General features: G+C 42.5%; 1 protein-coding gene across 4 annotated transcripts in view; it reads left to right on the plus strand.

The window, feature by feature from the left end:
• The window catches only part of COP1 (COP1 E3 ubiquitin ligase), a 333,947-nt gene that overhangs the window by 133,970 nt on the left and 175,231 nt on the right, over positions 1 to 24,746 (plus strand). For all 4 annotated transcript variants that reach the window (XM_073593409.1, XM_073593408.1, XM_073593411.1 and 1 more), the window contains one exon: positions 14,903 to 15,038. In XM_073593409.1, coding sequence (XP_073449510.1) covers positions 14,903 to 15,038 — 136 coding nt within the window. The remainder of the gene's footprint in view (positions 1 to 14,902; positions 15,039 to 24,746) is intronic.

Raw genomic sequence — 24,746 nt, forward strand, 5'->3', positions numbered from 1 at the left:
ATCAGCGGTGTGCCTTGTTTACATAGGCACATTGCTGCTCCGTGTCGCATGTGATCAATCGGCAGGTCGCGGCTGCCGGACCCGCTGATTGGCTCCCGCTGTGATTGGATACAGATACGTGATTTTGTGCAGCCGGGCCGCCCTGCCGCAGTATATGTAAGGTGGGCGGTCCGGAAGCAGTTAAAGTGGTTGGAAAAGGCTAAATGTTTTTTACCTTAATACGTTCTCTGCATTAAGGTAAAAAACCTCTTTCTTGTTCAGCCCCCCCTAAAATAGACATAGTCCGATCTTGATCCAGCACTGTGCCCGAGAGCAGCAACACTGCTCGCTCGCTATTGGCTTCTGCTGCTGTCAATCAAATCCTGTGAGAAGAAAGCAGGGGACAGGGCCAAGCCATGCTGTGTTTATTAATAGATGCAGGCAGGTGGCTCAGGATCAAGCCCGCACAAGTGCCCCCATAGAAGGTGGCTTGCCAAGAGCACCGGCTAGGGACTAATGAAGAGGGAATTTGGGGCTGCTTTGTGCAAAACCATTGCACAAAGCATGTAACTATAACACATTTGATGTTTAAAAAAATAAAAAAAACCCCTTTACAGTCACTTTAAAAAAAAAAAAACATAAAAAAAATTGTCCTTTTTCAATCATTCAACAAAAATATTAACAGATGGACTAGTGTACAGTGGATAAAAATAAGTACACCCTTTGTCCCCTTTGTTTATGTATCAGAATAGCACCACATACAGTGCATCCGGAAAGTATTCACATCGCTTCACTTTTTCCAAATTTTATGTTACAGTCTTTTTCCAAAATGGATTAAATTCATTATTGTACTCAAAATTCTACAAACAATACCCAATAATGACAATGTGAGAGAAGTTTGAAATCTTTGCAAATTTATTAAAAATAATTAACAAAAAAAACCACATGTACATAAGTGTTCACAACTTTTGACATGACACTCAAAATTGAGCTCAGGTGCATCCTGTTTCCACTGATCATCCTTGAGATGTTTCTACAACTTGATTGGAGTCCACCTGTGGTAAATGTAGTTGATTGGACATGATTTGGAAAGGCACACACCTGTCTATATAAGGTCCCACAGTTAAAAGTGCACGTCAGAGCACAAACCAAGCCATGCAGTCCAAGGAATTGTCTGTGGACCTCCGAGACAGGATTGTATCGATGCATAGATCTGGGGAAGGGCACAGAAAAATTTCTGCAACATTGAAGGGCCCAATGAGCATAGTGGCCTCCATCATCCTTAAATGGAAGAAGTTTGGAACAACCAGGACTCTTCCTAGAGTGGGCCACCCGGCCGAACTGAGCGATCAGGGGAGAAAGGCCTTAGTCAGGGGGGTACCATGGTCACTCTGACAGAGCTCCAGAATTTCTCTGTGAAGAGGGGAGAACCTTCCAGAAGAACAACAATCTCTGCAGCACTCCACCAGTATGGTTAAGTGGCCAGACGGAAGCCACTCCTCCAGTAAAGGGCACATGACAGCCCACCTGGCGTTTGCTAGAAGGCACCTGAAGGACTCTCAGACCATGAGAAACAAAATTCTCTGGTCTGATGAAACAACGATCGAACACTTTGGCCGGAATGGAAATCGTCATGTCTGGAGGAAACAGGCACTGCTCATTACCTGGCCAATATCCCTACAGTGAAGCATGGTGGTGGCAGCATCATGCTGTGGGGATGTTGTTCAGCAACAGGAAATGGGAGACTAGTCAGGATCGGGGGAAATATGAATGCCGCAATGTACAGAGACAGCCTTGATGAAAATCTGCTCCAAAGCGCTCTGGATCTTAGACTGGGGTGAAGGTTCATCTTCCAACAGGACAATGACCCTAAGCACACAGCCAAGATAACAAAGGATTGACTACAGGACAACTCTGTGAATGTCCTTGAGTGGCCCAGCCAGAGTCCAGACTTGAACCGGATTGAACATCGCTGGAGAGATTGGAAAATGGCTGTGCAGCGATGCTCCCCATCCAACCTGATGAAGCTTGAGAGGTCCTGCAAAGAAGAAACTGCCCAAAAATAGGTGTGCCAAGCTTGTAGCATCATACTCAAAAAGACTTGAGGCTGAAATTTGTGCCAAAGGTGCTTCAACAAAGTATTACGCAAAGGCTGTGAATACTTTATGTACGTGTGATTTTTTTTTTTTTATAAATTTGCAAAAGATTTCAAACAAACGTCTTTACGTTGTCATTATGGAGTATTGTTTATAGAATTTTGAAGAAAATAATGAATTTAATCCATTTTGTAATAGGGCTGAAAAAGTGAAGCGCTGTAAATACTTTCTGGATGCACTATAGATGTAAACGGCCTTCATAGAAAATGTTCTTTCACTTGACATGCAAATCTATGTGTTCTGGAACACTGCTGAACTGCATCAGATTTACATCAGTGTGAATCGGGGATCAGAGGTGGCCTCACGTTCTTATAAAGCACACCTTGATAATTTTTCCAAATTCATAGTTGACTTAATGCAAGCTGTCCAGGCCATGAAGCAGCAAAGCAACACCAAACCATAACATTCCCACCACCTTGCTTCACAGTTTGTACAAGGTTCTTTTCTGAAATAGTCTTTGGTTTGTTCTAAACAGGTCTACAGTTACTGTGGCCAAAACAAAATGATCTTCTATTCATCAGTCTACAGCACATTGTACCAGAAGGCCTGGTGTCTGTGTGCTTTTTTTTTTTTTTTTTTGTAAATTCTTTTTATTGATTTTTTTTTTTATAAAGGTAGAAAATAAGTACAGTACAGAGTCTCTTGGCATTCCCCCGGCTCAAGCAGGAACAAATCAAAACAAACTAACTTCCTAACCTTGGTAGGTTCTACTAGTAAAATACAAACTTTGCTCTAAGAGACAGTTGGTCTGCGTGTTTGACTTCACTTTTGTCAGCGACTGTTGCAAGAGTTGCCTACAGACTTTGCATTTAAACTTATGTTAACTGGAGACTTCTTTCTACATCAAACTGTCAGCTTCTTCTAGTTTGGGGCAGATTAGCAGTTTGAAATCTACACTCCTTATATATTCCTTTCAGTGGGACGGTTGATTCCATATCATTTACAGTCACCCACAACCACCTTTTTGAGGGCCTTGGTGCTATTAATCTTGGCATGATTCCTCCACACATTATTGGCAAAGCAAACTCGTTGAATGACAATTGTGCGGTCATGCTACACTGTACGCAGATGACTTTTGTATAACTTTTTTCCCCACAAACAGAGCTTTCTTTTGGTGGTATTTAATCACTGCTGGGTTTTTAACAATAAAGAAAAAACGTTTCATAGATTGTTATATGCCGATCAGCTTCTAACTTCGTCTTGTTCAATTAGGTTTTTTAAAAAAAAAAAACTTATTTCTGTGCAGAGCTGCTCTCTCCAGCTTTAGTCAATCAACCCCAAGGTCTCTTTAATGTGCCATTTATTCAAGTACATCATCCTAATCGTTTGACTAAAGATCTAAAGTTTGCCTGTTCAAATATGTTGAAAAAGGAAAAATTGTCCATGGGTGTATTACTTTTTCACATGACTGTATATAGCAGCCACGATTTTTGTAGCAAAATAAAACCATATACTGTAGTTAAATCACAGTTCAGAACAAGAGTCAATAAATTATTTAAATTTGTTATTAACCCTTACATATACCCAATGAAGTGACTTTCCTCAAATGATACACCGAGATTAAACAAATCCCCCTACATAATTTGTATTTGTCTATCTTTAGTCTTTTTTTCTCTACTCCAGCTCAAAGTGCTGAATTTATACAGCTTGTCTGAGCTTCCAGAAAGCAGGGGGCGGGGAGCTGAAGTTACAATTAGTAAAGGGAGCTGATTGGAAGGAAGGAACACTCCCCCCTTCACACAGGAACAGAGGCGGTCAATCAGCTGGAGATCCATTCCCTGTCACCATTTTTCTCTTGGTGTCAGGAAAACTTCTCAAGTGATTCATGCAGATGGCAGAGGAACAAAGCGGCAGAGAGTAATGACACTTAGTGCTCTGGATTGAGACAAGTACACACTATAGCGGGATATGCTTTGTTCATATTTCATGTCTGAGGTTTACAACCACTTTAAAAGGGGTCATTAAACATAGTGTTAAAATTCTAATTTTGCCTCTCACTGGATTTGCTACTACTGTAATCTCATCAATTGAGTCTTTAACCACTTCCCGAATGGCACACGCCGATGTACGTTGGCAGAATGGCACGGCTGGGCAAATGGGAGTACAGGTACGTCCCTTTGAAAGCCCCGCCGTGCCATCGCGTGCGCGCCGGCCGGGAGCTCCATGAGTCAGGTCGTGGGTCCCACGGACTCGATCGCCGCAGGGATACCCGCGATCGCCTCACGGAGAGGACGAATGGGGAGATGCTGATGTAAACAGCATCTCCCCGTTCTGCCTAGTGACAGTGTCACAGATCTCTGCTCCCTGTCATCGGGAGCAGAGATCAGTGACGTGTCACAGCTAGCCCATCCCCCCCGACAGTTAGAAAACACTCCCTAGTACTGACTTAACCCCTCCCCGCCCCCTAGTGGTTAACCCCTTCACTGCCAGTGTCATTTACACAGGAATCAGTGAATTTTTATAGCACTGATTGCTGTATAAATGACAATGTTACCAAAAATGTCCGATGTGTCCGCCATAATGTCGCAGTTACAATAAAAATCGCTGATCGCCGCCATTACTAGTAAAAAAAAAAAAAAAATTATTAATAAAAATGACTATCCCCTATTTTGTAAACACTATAACTTTTGCGCAAACCAATCAATAAACGCTTATTGCGATTTTTTTTTTTTTTTTTTTTTTTTTAAGAAAAATATGTAGAAGAATACATATCAGCCTAAACTGTGGAAAAAATGTTTTTTTTTTTTATATTTTTGGGGGATATTTATTATAGCAAAAAGTAAAAAAAAAATGCTTTTTTTTCAAAATTGTCGCTATTTTTTGTTTATAGCGCAAAAAATAAAAACCGCAAAGGTGATCAAATACCACCAAAAGAAAGCTCTATTTGTGTGAAAAAAAAGGACGTCAATTTTGTTTGGGAGCCACGTCGCACGACCGCGCAATTGTCATTTAAAACGACGCAGTGCCGAATCGCAAAAAACGCACTGGTCAGGAAGGGGGTAAATTCTTCCGGGGCTGAAGTGGTTAAAGTAGTGGACACACTATAATAGCTTGTTATTCCATTACTATAAATTTGACGCCTTTCATATCTCTTGTTGTGCTGAATCCAGATCAATGTATTTCTCATAGCTTGAGGAATAAAAATGTTTTCCTCACAATTACTGTTAAACTTTCTACACACTGTTCACATTGTCAGTATTCTGTTTTATGTTTCCCTGCCGCTCTCTTTAATGATGCAGCAGCATGTTGTATTGTCCCATGTCTGTATTTAGTGGAGACCCACGCTGCTCAGGCCACCTCCACTGTACAAAGAACTTTAAAGGGAAAGTTTTTCTAGTGTATTCTCAGTGAACACACATTTTGAATTTTCATTGCGGTGGTTACTTTAAGTGCTCGTTCACACAGTTGTTGTGACAGTTTAGGGCTATCAGGCTGTGGTGTGATGCTCATTTCCACACACCACACAGTTTACTTTCTTAAGAACAAATAGATTTTTTTTTTTTTTTTTGTTTGTTTTTTTTTTAAGTGTCAGAGTGTCATCCATGTCTTCGCACAGCAACACAATGTCTTCTAGTGCGTTGCAGTAAAATGCTGCAGGTCTGCAATCTGCTGCAGCTGATAGCACAGTACCTCCTGGCTGCATTGCAGTGCGAACGGGACACACATAAAATGCTTGTTTTCTGTTTTGATGTCACTTTTATCTGCTCACTCTTTTCTCTCCCTCTTCTCTACTGTCGTATTAAGGGCTCATGCACATGGGACTTAAAATAATATTAAACCCATCTCCAGTAAGTATTAAACACATCTGTATTACAGTGCTCCCCACTCTGGATGAATGCGCACAGGGGGCACCTTTGGACAGCACCATCATTGTTATGGGTGTGAGGGAATGTTGGATGTACAAGCAGATTTAAATACACTAACAGATTGAAACCAAACTGCAGCTAAGTCATCAAGGTTTTACATAATTAAACAGATCATTGTAAGTGTCAGTGGTAAATGCAGTGGCGGCCCATCCATTAAGGGTGCTCAGGCGCCACCCCCTCTCTCCTCTCCACCCCCTATATGCAGTGGATAGATTCATGCATAGCATGAATCTATCCACTGCCGCCCCCTATTCATGTGTCCGGCCCCTTTCAGGTCACCGGGGCACATGAATTACAGCGGCCAGGTTTTTTTTTTTAAGCCAAAAAAAGAACAACGCCACCAGCCGCCAATTGGTATATGGTTTGTCTCATCCCTGTAAATGATACATTCTGCTGGAGATCTTGTTCTTTTGAAACAGACTAAAGTCTGGTACACACTATAGTTTTTTTTCCAATCGACCGAGCCATGTGCGCTAAGTACAGCAATCTCCCCCGCTGAGCTGTTGTGTTCTGACAGGAGGATGTACGTAGGCAAAATTAGAGACATTGTATCTGCCAAGTTTTGGCAGAAAAATTCCAGAATATTTTAAACGTTACGTCATGCGCCCATGTGCATGAGACCTAAATCTAGAATTTTCTAGAGGGAGTTTGTATTTCAATGCAGTCACTTCATTTATTTCAACAGCTTTTAAAGATTTATGCTTACAGCATACACTTTAATTTTATAACACCAACTAGGAGCTTAAAAGCTAGGTTCACCTTTAAAAAAAAAAAAAAAGAAAATGCACAAGTTTTTGCAGATAAAGTGCATTTCTTTTTTCCTCAGAAGCCTGCAGAGCACTGCACTTGTGATAAGCAGATTACAGGTGCAATGTCAGGCTCCTGCAGACATGTTTGAAAGCTATGGGAGGGTGCTCACCAGCGCCCTCGCAGTTCATTGAGGACCACAAGCCGTCTGCTGTGGTGCCAGACGGGATTTGTAATTCACAGAATTCTGTGAAAGAATGACACGGCTGTGTGGGTAGAGCCCTGTGCTACTGCGCTGTTTTTAACCACTTGCCTACCGGGCACTTTCTCCCCCTTCCTGCCCATGCCAATTTTCAGCTTTCAGCGCTGTCGCACTTTGACAATTGCGTGGTCATGCTACACTGTACCCAAACAAAATTTGCATCGTTTGCATGAGGAAAAGAATGCTGATAACTGGCTTCTATTGACATACATGGTAAAGAGCCGCTGATTGGCTCTTTACCTCCAATATGTGATCAGCAGTGTCCTCTGGACACTGTGATCACAGTGCTCACTGCCTGTGCCCAGCAGTGGGTGCGTTTTGCGGGATGCCGTCGTATGACGGCGTCCCAGAACTAGACAGTCATTCGGCTATAGCACGTTTGTCAAATGGTTAAAATGTGACTGAGTACCGAGAGAGGAACACCCACCTGCTGTCTCAGGGTGGGAGATTAGGGGCTGCGACTGGAGGCGCTGGAGCATGTTACACATTACAATACATGGTCCAAAAGGTGAACTTGGCCTTAAAGCAGGTAAAGCTGGGAAGTGTGGGGGAAAGTGAGAATACATGGGTCAAGGGGTGGATGATTAAGACTGTACCCTAGTCGGCTTTCTCTGAAAGTGATCAAGTCTGAGTGCCTTTAAAGTTATATAATCAGAATGTAGATGCATCAGAGCTAAGATTCTTTGCACTTAAATGCAATTAAAACAGGTGTCACTGGTACAAACATGTTTTGTATTCTTCCCCACGTGCTTTGAGTTGTGACTACTTTATTACATCTATTCCTGGCTACCTTTCTGTTTTCAATTTCTTTCCTTGTATAGCTAAGATGAGAAATGGTTTCTCTGAGAGCTGCACCAGCTCCACATCTGTGATGATGCAGCCTGTTAAGCACATAGCTGCCTTTGAACTATAAGAACATTTGTTGTACAAGTCGCAGTGATTTATGTGCGTGATCATAGTTAAAGATCTCAAAGCGAACAGGTGCTGATACATAACTCAAAAGCTGAGATCAATTTTTTTGTAATGGCAATATGTGTTTATTCACAAGAAAGCCATTTATCCTTGTGAGTTTGGAAGATGAGTGATTGAGATGCATATTGTGCATTTGGGTGGAGAAGATGGCGATGGTGTAGGGTGGATTGGGCAGATGCAAAGGGGGCAGATCCACCAAAAGGAATTTCAGTGGTAGGTAGAGCCTGTCCGGATAGTTTATACCTGCTAAAGCACATTTACCCTGACCCCCCTCCCCAGATCATATACTGTATATCCTTTAAATATCTCAAGCATTCTTGTGACGGTCTCCCTGTCCTAGTTTAAGGCTCTTTTCTTGCCCGTCCCAGATGTAATGTTTACACTCATCAATTTGTTTTTCTCTGTTGTACAATTAAAAATCAGCAAATTAACTCCTTTTGTCATGGCTTTACAGTTTCAGAAAGGAAAATAAACCCCTCACAATATTTGGAGTCCCCTTGAGCTTTTGCCATAATTATGACAAGCATCTCCAGCTTGTTGAACATTATGGCACACTTTTGAAAAGTACCCTGCTCCAGATATGGCGGGGTTTTCCCCTTGTTGCTTTGTCATTGGCACTTCTATCCTTGCTTAGTCATGGTGATGTCCTATCTCCATCTACCCCCCTTGACTAATAATGACCCCTTTGGTGGGAGAAAGTGGCAGGACACAAGGGCAATGTGGATGGTTAGTGATTATTTTCTCGCTGTAACATTTTCAGGCTTCTGTATCGGGACAAGTCAATTTTACTGCCCATAGACCGACCCCCTACCGATGGCGGCTCACCAAATCAAGTTCAACTGGCCGCAGTACCGCGCACTGCGCAGAAAAAAAACATAGTGCTTGCACTACTCCTTCAGTACACCACCGCAACGCAGTGGTGTGAATCGGGCACACAGAAGACGAGGCATTTTGCCTTGTCATGTGGTGGGACTATAGCACACAATAGCCTTGCACAGTCCCACCACATCTGGCGTGAATGGAGCTTTAGTCCTACTTTTTGACCTTACAGCTTCAACACAAACTAGGATGGAAGGAAAATATACTGGATCCTATACAAAGTGTACTACCCACTAGGTTTACAAAATATCTCCTCTTCACTCCCCTAGAATGTAGATGCCTGAAAACATGCCCTCAATGCCCCATATGTATACTCCTGGATAAGGTATGGCAAGCTATGAAAACTTTTGTGGGTGTTGGGTTTATGTAATGTACTCCAATATGCTGAACAATGCTGAATATGGGGAGCTATACAAACTAAAAGGTTTTGAATTTGGTACACCTGAGGGGGGTTAAGTACGTTTCTCAACTGTATGAAAATGGTATTAACACATTTGAATAGCTATGCACGGAATTTTATATACCGCGCTGGAGAGTTTTTCAATATTTACAGCTGAGGCAAGCTATTTAGACACAAATGTGCACCCACACTTTGCAGCTTCGAAATGTATCTATTGTTAGTTGAAAAATGACTCCAGAAAAGGGGCATATATCCCAAATATATGCTATATTTTATGCCAAATTTCTGGGACCAGTTAAGAGTACCAGCCTGAGACTAAGGCCCTATTTTGGAAGACCAGTGGGAAGCTGCACTAGCCACACTACAACTGGTCTCTCTGTCCACTACGCACAGACTTGCACAACTGCTCCTTTTGCATAGAACATACCGCCCCCCTCCGAAACATTATTTACATGGCACCACAAAACCTCCTTTACTGTCCTGAATGCAATGGAGGACCAGCCAACTTAATTCACCTGCTGTGGAGGTGCTTTAAACTCCATCAATGTTGTAAAGCGATGTACTGTAACTACTGTTTACACAGTATTCCAGATGACCCTTGAATAGGATCCAGGTATTTGTTTGCTGATGTCCATAAAAGTGCTCTGCACCACCGTTACTGCTCTTAAAATCCTGGTTTATTATTAGGGTTGTCCCGATACCGATACTAGTATCGGTATCGGCACCGATACCGAGCATTTGCCCAAGTACTTGTACTCGGGCAAATGCTCCCGATGCCTCCCCCGATACCTTGACTGTCAGCTGTGATCGGCGCGTGGGGGAGTTACAAGATTCTCCCCCAGCGGCTTTCACCAGCTTTAGTGACAGACAGCGGTGATCGCTCACAGCTGACTGTCACTGCATCCTCCTCCGTGCCCCCTCCTTTCCTCTGTCCTTCTCAGCTGTCCCCTCCGTTCTGCTCTTATCTGTCCTTATCTGTCCCTCTCCGCTGTCCCCTCGTTCTGCTCTTATCTGTCCCCTCCATTCTGCTCTTATCTGTCCCCTCCGTTCTCCCCTTCAGTTCCTCCGTCCTCCCCCTCCTTCCTTTGTGTATGGATAGAGTCAGCTGACTCTGTCCATTCACATAACTGAAACATTGTAATCTTCTGTGATTACGATGTGTCAGTTTATGAATGGAGAGAAGCTGCGGTCTTCTCTCCATTCATTGTCAGTGCAGCTGACGCTGCAGAGAAAGGGACTGGGGATTCTCTATCCTCTGTCTCTTTCTCTGTCTCAAGGGGGAGATATCAGAGGTCTGTTAAGACCCCTGATATCTCACCAAAGCCCCCCAAAAGGGCTGATGAAAAAAAAAAAAAAAAACAATAAAGAATAAAAGAAATATTATTGTAAAAAAAAAAAAAAATAACACACACATACAACGTTCACCCCCTCCCCCCCCCCCAAAAAAAGCAAGCACTGTTAAAAAAAAAAAAAAAATGAAAAAAAAAAAACACTGTCACGTGACATTAAAAAAAAAGTATCGGTAATCGGTATCGGCGAGTACTTGAAAAAAAGTATCGGTACTTGTACTCGGTCCTAAAAAAGTGGTATCGGGACAACCCTATTTATTATAGAAACCACAGTGCACAAATCAGGAATACAGTGAGTTGACGCGTTTCAGCCTACCCAGCTTTACTCAGCTGTGAGACTGCAGATTGGGCACCTGTGAGCCCCACTGATGTTGGACGGATTGGGTAGCAACATTGAATACTTTCACGTTATCTGTTTGCTGAGTATGGTAGAGGAGGCAGCTTTACTTGTAAATGCCTATAATTCTATTGGGGTATTTCATGCCCTTAAATTAATCACCCAGAGTGGCTGTCCCCAGACCGACCGACATTGGATAAATGGGAGGCCCAAGTTAAAGTATAGCTTGGGGCAAAACTTTTTTTTTTTTTTTTTTCAGTTTTGGATGAAGAGGGATTAGAACACCTGTCAGTTTTTATTGCTGCCTGTGCCCCTGTTGAAACTAAAAGAAAATCCCAAATTTCGGGTTGTCCCCAGAAAAGTAATAGAGGGCAGATCTTCTGGTGAGGACCTTGGTGACCTGGGGGGTTCCCTTAATTTACAGGGATTTCCTCTCACTTCCTATTTTGGCTATGGGACAGGAAATGAAGGGAAATCTCCCTAATGGGGCAAAGATGGTAAAAGACCTTACATGGGTTATAACCTTCCATCTATCAGCACAGAAACCGCCCTAAGAAATTCAAAAAGATAATGGACACATGGCTAGCATCCCCAGGCTTTGGCATCACTTATTCTGCATAGACTAATCACATGTGTAGGGAGCATACTGAATAGCACGCCTTACTTAATACCAAGCACGGCTTGCTCAATAGAATGGATGCTCTCTTGCAATATGAAATGATCACGAGTCGTACAGCATGGCATACATGATACTTTATTGTGTAACAATTTAATGCACACACATGGTTAGGTTTATAGTATGAAACAACCTTTATAGAATGTACAGGTTCTGCTAAAATGTCTTATATCCAATGCTACTTGGAAAAAAATGTACTGGCATTATGGTGTAATGGTTGATTCTGTGTACTGTGCTTGGTATGTAAAGAACCTGTGTGGTTGTGGAATGTATCATGGACAGTATTTAACTGCGTTTACAACCCCCTGAAATTCCTAGATACCTATTGCCTTTGGTTAAAAAACAAACAAACAAACCGTCAGTCACTGACCTGGAATGTGTATACAGATCAGAAAGTCTTTATGGTTAATGACTTAGGCTGGTCATACATTATGCAATTTTCTTGTTCCATTTCCTTTTAGATGTACCTTCAACTATGTAGTGCAAGGGCCTGTCTGCTTGCATAAAAATTGAAAGGGTTTAGGTTTGACCTAGTTTGACCACGTATGATAGACAGATAACCAGTATATTTAGGAAAGTTTGGCCTCTATTTCTCTCAAGACACGGCTTCTTTACTGCTTGTGGAAGGGCTCTTGCTAATGGGGGTGGAGCTGTCAGCTGCAGTAAACACATGTAAAGAGGTTCTTGGCATGTAATCCATCAGATCTCTTACAACTTTAACACGCATACACTACAAAGTTGTTCTTTCAAATTTTTATATTCATTGGAAATATCATAAACTTGAATTCCCCTTTAGAGGTCACTAAAAGTATGTGCAGGCACCTCTAAATGCTTGTTAAAATGCTTTGTACTAAAAGACTTTAGAATAAAGGGTGACATATTCATTTTATGTGTCATTTGCCATCTGTGAATTGATTTATATTTACCAGTATTTGGATTTAAAGCACACATTTTCTGTGAAGGGCATAGGATTGAATTAAACATTTTTTTTTTACAACACACTGAGTTACTTTTTAAAGGCCTACTTTGAAGACAACTAAAACTATACAGATGTATAAATGTTGTCCAATATTTGGAAATATTAATGCTGATATAATCATTCTTTTCTCCATTGCTCTATCACAGGGTTCTCCAAACTGCAGTCCTTTGCTTGCCTTTATCTGGCTCTTGGGACACCAATTCTGCCAATGATACAAAGCACTGTTCCTCCCACTGACAACAATGTGTCACCATTTATCTTTCTTCCACTGATACCAATGATAGGGTAGTTTTACTCCCACTAATACCAATGATGGGGCACTATTCCTGCTGTCCACAAACCATAAGGCCACTGATGCTGTACCCTGGAAGTTTCCTACCCTCACTGGCCACAGTTAAGCCCTCCTAAAGTCTGAAGGACCATAAACTGACCCTTTGTTTGTAAAGTTTGGAGACCCCGCTCTACCACATTGCCTTTGTCGGCAAGGGGCATATTGATGACATCCCTCATGTTGTGACCTGGAATAGGTTCTTTGTAGATCTTCACCTGCACAGGACATCTGTACACCACGTATTGGGAGATTGTGCCTCCTCCTGAATATATGACCACTACAACCCCAACGTGGAATTGGAACCAGGTCTTACAAATGTTTTCAGAGATATGACACTGGTTATTGATCTTACTATTTTTAAAGTGTTTGTTACCCCAAAACGTCATGTTCCTATTATGTGGCCGCTTTACTATGTACTTGTATGAGAAAGCATACTGTACTTTGTATTAAATCCCTGGTGTTCCTGCTATTTAAAAACTGACCACACTAAGCAGGAGAACACACTGTGGTCAGTTGTCTAGCTGTGCTGGGAACTGCTCTCTTCCAATGATCAGACCAGACCTGTTCTGACATGCCCCAGCTGCACAGCCATTCACCGGGAAGCTCAGTGTGCTGCCGCTTTTCCTTCCTCTAGCTCTTATGCAGCTGAAAACAGAGGGAATGTAATCACTTACTGGTATAAGAAATGTCAAAGGGTATTTATAATGTGTATTTATATCTATACAAACATTTTTGCCTTTTATCCCTATGTTTTACTGAATGCGTTTTACAAGGTGATCATTTAGAATCACTTTAGGGCACCATATGGCTTTAGTGTAGGATAGGGAAACTTGTTCACGATATAAATAAAGGTACTTGCACATAAATTGAATAATTAATTTGCAGACTCCTGGCTGGCAGTTTATGGCACTTAGATGTGTAAATCATGATGTGATTGTTGCTGTAGTTTACACAGTGCACTCTACCCTATATAATTAAAGTGATTGTAAAGGCAGAAGGTTACTTTATCTTAAAGGAGAAGTCCAGCCTGAGCTCATTTAGCTGGGCTTCTCCTCTGGGTCTCAAGAGTGCAATTCGACCCGGTTTCAGCAGAAAGCGGTCTGGAGTCTGCTCTCTGCTGATGTCACCAGATCAGTCCAAGCAATGTGTCATCCCAAATACCGAAGTCTGGATCCGCCAGGTGCCTGGACTGATGGCAATCTCAGCCTCTCAGTGAGCTGTTGAAACGCTGACACGGCCGCTCCCCGCCCCTCCACAGCTCAGCGCTCCAGTGAGCGTGGAGGAGCAGAGCAGGAGAGATGCTGATTGACAGTCAGGAGCTCTTCGCTCGGGGAGGTGAGAGAACCGAGCCAATGGTGGTGCTCGGTGGCTCGCTCTGCAGTGAAGAGGCAGTAGTTGACAAATGCAGCATCGCACCGATGCTTCATCCATCTAGGTGAGTATGATTGGCCAATAAAAAAAGAAAAAAAAACTCATTCTATGCATTAAGATGAAAAGCCTGTGTGCAGCAGCCCCCCTAACACTTACCTGAGGTCTCTTTCTCTGTCCAGCGATGTCCATGAGTGTCTCAGCTGTCTGAGATTCTCCTTCCTGATTGGCTGAGACACAGCCGCTGCGCTAAGTCAGCTAGCTAATCAGGAGAGAGAGGGGGCTGGGCTGGGTCAGGGCTCCGTGCCTGAATGGACAGGGAGCTGTGACTCAGCTCCAGTGCCCCCATAGCAAGCTGCTTGCTGTGGGGGCACTTAACAGGAGGGAGGGGCCAGGAGCACAGAAGAGGAGGATCCATGCTACTCTGTCCAAATCCAAGTGTAAGGTCTATTTTTTTAAAGGGGAAAAAAAAGACTTTACAATCATTTTAATGGCCTTTTCTGCATGTAATATGCTGAAATGTAAAGTTATACATACTTTGGATCTGATAATTTTGGTTCTGTTAATTTCATATTGCTTTTTAATGTCTCTTCCCGCACAGATGATAGCCGGACGGTGAGCCAGCTGGATGAGTTTCAGGAGTGCCTATCCAAATTCACCAGATATAATTCTGTGCGCCCTCTTGCCACACTCTCTTATGCCAGTGATCTGTACAATGGTTCCAGCATTGTGTCCAGGTAAGATTGACATTCCATCCTAGCATATTTGTTGCTGCTGCATGGAAATGGCACAGTAATTTAGATTTCTGATGTGAACTATTGGTCGTGAGCGGGTTAAATTTCACTGTTGCTTCAAACCTATTTCACGTTAAATAAGCTGCAGAATCCTATTTAAACACTTTTTTATGTCTTAAGTGAGTGCAGTACAGTGATTTGTCATTTTCTTGCAGCATTGCATTGACAGAATGACATATTTATCACTGTTTAGATGCCGTTGGATTTATTTACAGATTTATTAGTGCACCAAAGAAATTTTTCTTGTATGATGTATAAATGCTTTCAGTTGTCATCAGTGGGTGTGATTCTGTTTCAAACCACTTGGTGGCAATCTTTACACACATTTTCCAATATACAATATGTTACTAAATAACTGCTGTTAGGGCAGCCGTCCATTCCTGATTATGGGCAGTTCCCCCCCACCCCCCCCCCCCCCCCCCAAATAGTGCTGGCAGGCACAGGACATTTCAAAGTATGTTTAATTGTCAGTGCTTGTTCCAGAACTTACAGTTTGTGGCATATTTTGTTAAAAGAAAACTATGCCAGTATATGTTGAGGAAGAAAACCCATACACACCAATGGGTTGCTTCAAGATTCTATGTCCCTTCTACTTAACCTGCAAGCCTTGGCGCCCTTGCAGACAGTAGCTTGTGTGTTATGTTTGCTCAGGCCAATGGAGGAAAAATTGTTCTTCAGATGTTTTTTTCCTCTAATGCTCTTTCTAAGAAAAATCAAATGTGGCAGAAGTCATTTGTCAAGTTGCTGCAATAGCTGTAATCCCTAGCAGTCTCATGTAACTCTTCCCCCTCCCCAGTCTTTGACCATCTTCTACTGTTGCACATCTACACTTTCTCACAATCTCTTGTAACATGCCCATAGTCTCTCACCATCTCCTGTTGTATGTCTGCAGCTGGAGCACCTCCCCTGGTGTAAGAATTTTGGGTGACTCTTACTAATATATATAACATAACAAAAAAAGAAAGAGAGAGGAGCCCCACCATCTAAGTGTAGATTTCTTATTGAAAGCATAAAAACACACACAAATGCACTCACTGTGGTAAAAGAATAATCTGCATATCAGACAGCCTAGTAGGTCCTTCACTTATGTTTAGATTATCGGCTGGGTATATGTAGAGGCCGGTTTTATGCTGCAGAGTTCCTCAGGAAATTGGCCGGGTGGAGCAGGGAAGCGGCCAGATAGATGGACTGCGACTGGTTAAGATGCCAGCTAAGAGTCCCCAGGACAATGAAGGGCAGAGAGATGTAGGAAAGCAAGCTGGTCTTGCAACACTGCACAATTAGCTCACTCACTGCATGTGGAAGGGGTGTGGCAAGGTATTTCGGGGCAGTACTGCCCCTTTTTCAAGCCTACACTTAGATGTTGACACCCTCTCTTTTTGTTTTTTTGTTGGTTTTCTATTGAATGCACACTGAGCTACATAAGTGCAGCTCAGCATTCCTGGCACACTCTGGCTGTGCCCAGATGACAGACTCCCGTGCTCATGCATGGAATTCTGTAATTCTCCAGTCAGCCAATCAAGAGGCTGCGCACCTGGCACTCCGATGTAGTTGGGAAGAAGATGACAGCCGAGGACAGAAAGTGAGGGAATCTCTAACAGAGCCTCGGATAGCAGGGAATACCAAGCACATGTTCTAATCCTTCCCCAATCTATCGAAAACTAGAACAAGTACTTTAAAGCTAAGTTACAGAAGGTATTTATGCAAGCATTAGTAAAGAATGGTTATACATTGGTAAGGAATAGGTTAAAAGATAGAATATAAAAGGTAGAAATAAACAGATTTTGTTTACAATGGGCTACAGTTTATAGGTACGTTTAACCAATAATGGAATTTAAGACCAGAACTATATTTTTGCAACAATTATATAAAGTTCTAATAACTAAAGTCTCTAATAAAGCAATATTTTGATCCAGGGAATTGATGCGGCTCTCCCTGGGAGGTTATGGAAGGATTTTGTTTATCGCCTGGGTGGCAATATTGCAAACGTGTCCAGAGTGGTTTTGTTTTTGGCTTTCTCTGGTCTAAAGCTGCGGGAGTTGTGAAAGGTTGTATTTGATGGGAATCTGCCTTTTTTCAACCTTATTAAATCTGTAACACTGTACAGATGCTGACACTGGCAGCCAGTCAGATTCTGCATGTTGTGTTTTCTGTTTCATGTTAAAAATATCAAATGGTGTGAAATCCTGGATCCACTGTGGAAGCAGGGTTGTTCATTACCAAGAAGGTGCAACCAGTGTGTAACATCTCCTGCTGTATCAAATATACTTTGCTTATATTTTAATGAAAACACAAGCATACATTTAGGCCTATCGGAAAATGAATCTATTACTATGAGTGATGCTGTTAACTCTGTGGTTTCCAGACTATATCAGTGGTGATTCTGAGATGACAAGCATCAAGGATCAGGGTTTCTGTAAATGTGGTGTTACGCAATTTCATTTTATTTGCTAGATTTCTGTCAGGGGACAGCAATCACCACCTGGTAGTCAGTAGGTTTGCTCCCCGATGCCTCCATCATTGTTACAATAACTGCCAGATGACAAAGTACATGCTTATAACCATGCACCATCTAGTCGCCGTTCTCATCCAATCATCAGTACTCATTTTCAAGGCTATCATGATTTAACTGGGGTGAATGCACATATATACAGGGTTTGGACAAAAATATGGAAACGTTACAAGATTTGAGGTGTGAAGTTGACAACATGTTTTACATTGAAAGCAGAAGTGATGTAATATGGGACAGTAGGCTGTTACTGGCAAAGACCCACCTCAGACTCCTGCATAAATAGGGGTCCTGGGAATTTCTGGAATGTTCTGCGGGGTCAGGTGACCTTAAATGACCTATCCTAGAGAACTCCAAGAACTTCCAGATCATCCTCAATAAGCTGACCTTTTTTCACTTACAACTCCCCACCCCCCCACCCCCCCACCCCCCCATTGATTGAATTCAATGGGGGGAATGAAAATCCTACCGTCATTCATCCCGTGAGGGAAAACAGGCTATCCCACCTTTCCTCACATTCTTTTGCTTCCTCTGTGTGATGAAACACCTTGCTAACAGGTGGGAAGCCTCATATTCGTCATTTACTGCATGTGCTACTAGTAATACAGACTTATGTCAGAGCTTACAGTGTTTCAAAGAGGGCAAATTGTTGGTGGCCACTTAGCTGGTGCCTCTGTGACTGAAGTTTTCAATTTGCAGTGTTAATGCTCAGAAGAGGAGAGAGTGGTGCAACACCCATAAATTGTGGACTATTGATCAAAGGAAGACTGTAATATGGTCTGATGAATCGAGCTTCACACTGTTCCCAACCATCGGACGTGTTTACGTGTGGCGAATACCGTCCCAAGCTTACAACCAGGACAGTCTTGTGCCAACGGTAAAGCATGGTTACGGTGCAATCATGGTTTGGGCAGTCATATCTTAGTATTCTGCAGGCTCATCATCACCTTGAAAGGTAGAGTCACTGCCAGCGACTTTGTACAAATTTTGGCCAACCATGTGCACCCCATGGTGCAGACATTGTTTCCTGAAGACGGTGCCATTTACCAAATGCTCCGATTCACACAGCTGGTGTTATCAAATCATGGTTTGATGAGCATGAAGACGAAATCTCACACCTTCCCTGGGCGCCGCAGTTGCCGGACCTCAATATAGAGCCACTATGGTCAATTTTGGAGAACACGAGAAGAGTTGTTGAACTTGCCCTTGTCACCAGTTTTCAATCCATGTACTCACCCTATAGTCCATGCCAATGGACCTTCTTTTGAACAGTAAACATTTATGGGGAACTGTGTCAAATGCTTTTGCAAAATCCAGATACAGCACATCTACGGGTATCGCGTACCTGGTAGAAGAGCCTAAATGGACGAGCAAGGCCTCCCTTACCACTCTGACTTGGGGCTCCTGATAGAGCAAACAGAAGGCACCAAAGTACAGAGAGAACCCCATGACCCCCCGTTACAGAGGGTCTAAGAGGGCTTTTGAAATCCTGCTGGTCCGGAATTCCCGAGAACAGAGATGGAGATGGGACCTGGAAGGGGCGTCAGGTGCTGGGATGGAGATGGATGGGTCCACAGGAAGGGGGCTCAGCCCTCAGCATAGTATTGTCATCATAAGAGAAAAGAAAGGGAGGGCTCCCATAGTGTAAAATCAGATGGCAATTTATTAATGTAAAAAACGTGAACACTCACATGAAAGTAAGACAATCAGCATCATCAATGGAAGAATAAACTGTGGCACTGGCCGGATGACCACAGATAACTCGTCCTGTTCTCGGGAATTCCGGACCAGCAGGATTTCAAAAGCCCTCTTAGACCCTCTGTAACGGGGGGTCATGGGGTTCTGGTAAGCGGCCAGGCTCTTACTGTTGGTGGTGGTCCTACACATCCAAGGTTCCATGCGGTTGAAATACCCGGGATTGCTTTTTCACATTTTTTGGGTTCTTCTATGGACTATTTTTTAACTATTCACAATGATTTTTCAATATATGCATTACGTTTGGACTTTATTTGACATTTGTTTGCACTAATCATTGCACAGATGGTTTATGTATTCACTAATACTGGTTATATTTAGAGTTTTTGGTGTGGCAATTTGACCACACATTCACTAATTTGCACAGCGCGAATCATTCAACTTTTTTCTTGTTCATGTCATGTGTTTGTGTCACATTTAAGATATCGCTGCTTTTTCTCATATCTTTAGACATTTTTGAAGCGCAATTATTTTTTTATTTTTTTCCGTTTTGCACTTCTGTGACCCACTTTCAGCAGATAGGGGGCTGAAGTCCCCTCTGACGTCACAGAAGCCGGTCTAGGCTCCGTGTCATCATAACCACAGAACCCGGCTCTGCCTCTAAGCGAGCCACTGAGAGCCTGAGCTGGCCGCTCCACCCCCTCCACAGCCCAGAGCTCCAGTGAGCAGAGAGCTGTGGCTGACAGTCACCAGCTTCTCTGCTCTGGGAGCTGTGAGAACCGGTTGATCGGCTGCGTTCGATCGCTTGGTTCTCAGTGTAGAGGCGCCAGGGGACAGATTCAGCATCGGACTGATGCTGCATCCACCTAGGTAAGTATGACTCTAGAAAAACAAAAACCAACCCATATTTCTCTTTTAATTAAGAGAAGTACACACTATAGAGGGATATGCTTTGTTCATATTTCATGTCTGAGGTTTACAACCTTTAAAAAAAAAAAAAAAAAAAAACATTGGGACTGTTGTGTACTTTTAAGTATAAACTTTTTTGCATATCTTTTTATTTTTTAGGCCCTTTTCACGGGCTTTCCGGTCCGTCTGTCAGTTTTTCAGGAGGCTCTGATTGGACACTCCATGCACCTATATGGAGCGGCTGATGTCTGTGGTGACCTGTCCGCTGACACCTGCCGATATCCAATCCTGTCCATGAAATCCAGATGGATGGAGACCCTATTTTTCATCCGTCGATCGGATTGGATGAAAACGGACAGGCGGTCTGTTTTCATCTGATCTCCCCATAGAGGAGAGTGGAGCTCTGACAGGACCTGCTCAGCCGGGGATCAATGGATCAATTCCCCTCTAAGCAAAGCAGAGTCCACTGAACTGACCGCTTGTGTGAAAGGACCCTTACATGCACACATTTTATAAATTCATATTTTATATATTTTGTTTATAAAATGTAAATTTTAAAAACCACAACTATACACTTAAAGCCCAGTTCTGTGGTCCTACCCAGCCCCGCACTAGGCTTCATTCAACCATGAAGACGGGATGTCTAGTGATAAAAAGCTATTACTGCATAGGAATTTTTCATTTCAGACTTTAATAGAGACGATGTTTCCATAACAAATATTATGGGTAGTATGGGTAAGAGCGGTGGGAATCTTTTATAAGGGAGAATATTGGAAACTAAAACTACAATAACGCACATGAAGGTGGGAAGATGTGTGGGCTTTGAATATTTAAAGACAAGCCAGTCAATTACAGCCATTACTGTTAATCTTTGCTGGAGATGGTGTGTGGCACAGTTCGTAAATTTCAGCAGTACAAGCCGCATTTTACATTGTATAGATTGCCACAGTGATGAAGGAAACGCTGTATTTGCAGCTCTCTGAGTGGGGCACATTGGACATGTCTGATACTTTCCAAGCAAATCATGATTGTCAGGATTCATGACCTGTGTAATTCTGCACATATTTACTAATTGGCATCAACATATTCCGTAAAATTGGCACGTTTGAAAGGTGTTAGATTTTCCCTTTAGCTTTTAAATGAATGCTCTCATTTCCCATTTGTCTGCTATTTGACTAACTATAATTTTTTTCAGTTTATTTTTTTTTTCAGTTTTTTTTTTTAAGGACTTGTTCACTTTCCTGCACTGTACAGCATACTTCACTCCACCCGTGAATTGGTAGTTTGTACCATTAAAGCCAGCAGGATGGTTCAGATATCAGTAGTTACTGGCCGTGCATTGTGATAGAGTGCCCAATTCCTTGTATTCAGCAGTTTGGTTTTGAATTATATAGAGTACAATGATGGGCATCCTCCAAACTGGCCCCATATCAGATTAGATGTTGTCTTGTACAACACAGTAATTGTAAGTCATTTAAAGGAAACTCAAACTGCAAAACTATGGAGGCTGACATTGCTAAACTCCCCTTCTGGAAATTCTGTTCTTTCCTTGATGGGAGTTGGTGGATTCCATATTATCAAAGTTGCGGACCTGTTACGTAAATCATGTCTTCTGATTCTATGTATATCTGTTTTAGATGCTTGTTCTGGGCCAGTGACTTGGAAAGTACTGAAACCAGAGGCAGATGGTCAACTTGCCTTTTTGTAGGCAGCCTTTGTATTTCTTCCTTTTTAGATGGTGTTCTGCAGTGGCCTTCACCATTTGTTTTCTTACTCCAAAAACCAATAACCTTAACCACTTGCCTACCAGGCACTTACACCCCTTTCTGCCCATGCCATTTTTCAGCTTTCAGCGCTGTCACGCTTTGAATGACAATTGCGCGCTCGGGCTAAACTGTACCCAAACAAATTTTTTATAATTTTCTTCACACAAATAGAGCTTTCTTTTGGTGGTATTTAATCACTGCTGGATTTTTTATTTTTTACAAAAAAAAAAAAAAGACCAAAAATTTTGAATAAAATGTGTTTTACTTTTTTCTGTCAGTAAATTTTGTAACTAAGTAATTTTTCGCCTTCACTGATGTGCACTACTGGACTGAATTGGTGGGAATTGATGAGGCGGCACTTATGGGCACTGATTAGGTGGCACTAATATGCTGCACTGGAGGGCACTGATGGGTGGACACTGATGGGCGGCACTGGTGGACACTGATGGGCGGCACTGCTGTCTCTGGTGGGCACTGATTGCTGGCATTGGTGGGCACTGATTGGTGACACTATATTGCTCTATTGTAATCAGTGCCCTGATGATCAGTGCCGTGATTACATTCCTAGATGTCCCCCTGAGTGGAGATGCTGCTTATCGGCTCTCCTCGCCCCACACTCTGTCAGTGTGAGGCGAGCAGAGCTGATTACCGGCATCTCTGTGTTTACATGTGACCGGTTGTGAATGGACACAGCCGATCACATGGTTAAAGAGCCGCGGCTCTTTACAGAGATGGGTGTCGCGCCGTGTCTGAGAGCGCCCGTTCTGGGACGCTGTCATATGACGGCGTCCCAGAAGGAGAGCTGCACCGCCCGCCGTCATTTGACGGTGGGCTGGCGGCAAGCAGTTAAAGTGGAACTTCACTCTCCCAATCAACATTGATTATTTTTTAATCCTCATGCTGCTAGTGTTCGTAAATTGATAGGAAAGTATATCATATTTACTTGTTAAACTTTTTTTTTTTTTTTTTTTTTTTCATTTCTTCAGTTACTTCCTGGTTTCTTGCCTAGGCAAATCATGTCATACATCCCAAGCGTCCTCAGGAGGTGGGGAAAGGAGGGAGGGGTCTTTTCAGCTAAGAACACTTTCCTGCATGCATGCTTGAGCTAAGGGCAGGTGATTCTGGGAAGTAAATGCTACATGAATCATTTGCCCTTACTCAAGATGGCCACAGAAATGCTAGGTAGTTGTTTTTCAAAGTGATTTATCATTAAAATAAAGTATGGAGACATGGATGGATGGGAGAGTTTGCTTTGAATATTAAAAATGAATTAAACAGTGTTTTTGGTTTGTGGTGCTCAGATGCAGTGAAAATCCTCTTTAAATTGTTACTAAACCCACAACAGTAATATCAGTCTGTATATGCAGCAAAGCATACTTGTTATACTCACTGTGGAACCTACAGAGTTAATCCTCTGCTGTTTCCGGTCTCCTCTGATCCTCCCCTTCCACTGTCCCAATCCATCTCCTGATAGTACAAAGGCTAGGGGACAAGCTGCACATGCTCAGTTTAGTGTGTATTGCTAGAGGTTTTTTTTTTCCCTATCTTGGGAGGGTGCATGTGATCAGCACTGTCCAGAAAGAGGGTCAGAGGTCCTGTAGCCTCATAGGACAATCAGGGGAGAATGAAAACTCCTCCTACAAGCTTTAACCAGACACTGATAGAAGTCACAAGACTGCTATATACTGCTGATGAGAAAAAATGTATTTAGCAGTTTATATTTACTAAAATAATTGTATTTCCATGTTCTGTGTACTGCTGGAGACCAGATACAGAGAATGCAGGGTCCTGGGTTTAGTAACACTTTAACAGACTGTCGACAAGAAAAACTATGCTTGTATGGGTTTAGTATAGCGCCACTGTAATGTCTATTTGAGACAAATCTTCAAATGAAAGCAAAATATATCCTTGTCATTTTTGTTGGAAGGTACAGTATAAAATTATGTTTTTAACTTGTTTGAAATTGAAACAATGGCTTCATCAGGAGCCGGCCACATTTTGGTACATGTGCACTGCTGTCTTTTCCTAACGACTGGGTTCTGTTAAACGGTCTTGCTGAAAAAACAGCATTTGATCAGCGCTTGCAGCCAGTGGGGGGAGAGGGGGGGGGGGGGGTCAACGAATTCCATATTCCGTATACAATAGAACAGCTGGAGAAATCCTTGCATGAACAGCTTTTGTGTTGATGCAGGAATCTGTCAAATGTGTGTTTTTTTTTTTTTTTTCTCAACCCATTACGTTTCTGTGTGATTCACATCCAATCTGGGTGCAGTGCAAGTTCAGCCCATTCGTTGAATGGGGTGGAATTGAGGCAGACCGCATCAAAAGTAGTGTATGCACTACTTTGAAAAAACACATAGCAGCCAGAGTGCATAGTACCACTGATAGCATGCAATCTGGTGCAGGTGAACACACTGCTGCAGGTCGCAAGTGCAGTGCGTTTCCCACACCATGTTCTGGTATGAACTGGTCCTAAATGTTTCGTAATTACCAAATTTAGACAGCAGGTGGTGAGCTACTATTGCAAGTATCATTTGATGCCCCACTGACTATATTCAGACTACATACACAGCTAAACATTTGTCAGAGGAGAGACACATCCTTTCTCTAGTTCATATGTGGAGTGTCAGACAAAACATCCAAATATAAGCAGCTACTGTGCATGGTAGCCAAATGGCTTCTAACTTTAGTTTGCTCAATTAAGTTTTGACAAAAAAAAAAAAAACAACCTGGAAGCGTATTGGTTTCTATGCACAGCTGCACCCCATTTTG

The sequence above is a fragment of the Aquarana catesbeiana genome, linkage group LG07 (genome assembly GCF_042186555.1).
Source record: "Aquarana catesbeiana isolate 2022-GZ linkage group LG07, ASM4218655v1, whole genome shotgun sequence".
NCBI lineage: Eukaryota > Metazoa > Chordata > Amphibia > Anura > Ranidae > Aquarana > Aquarana catesbeiana.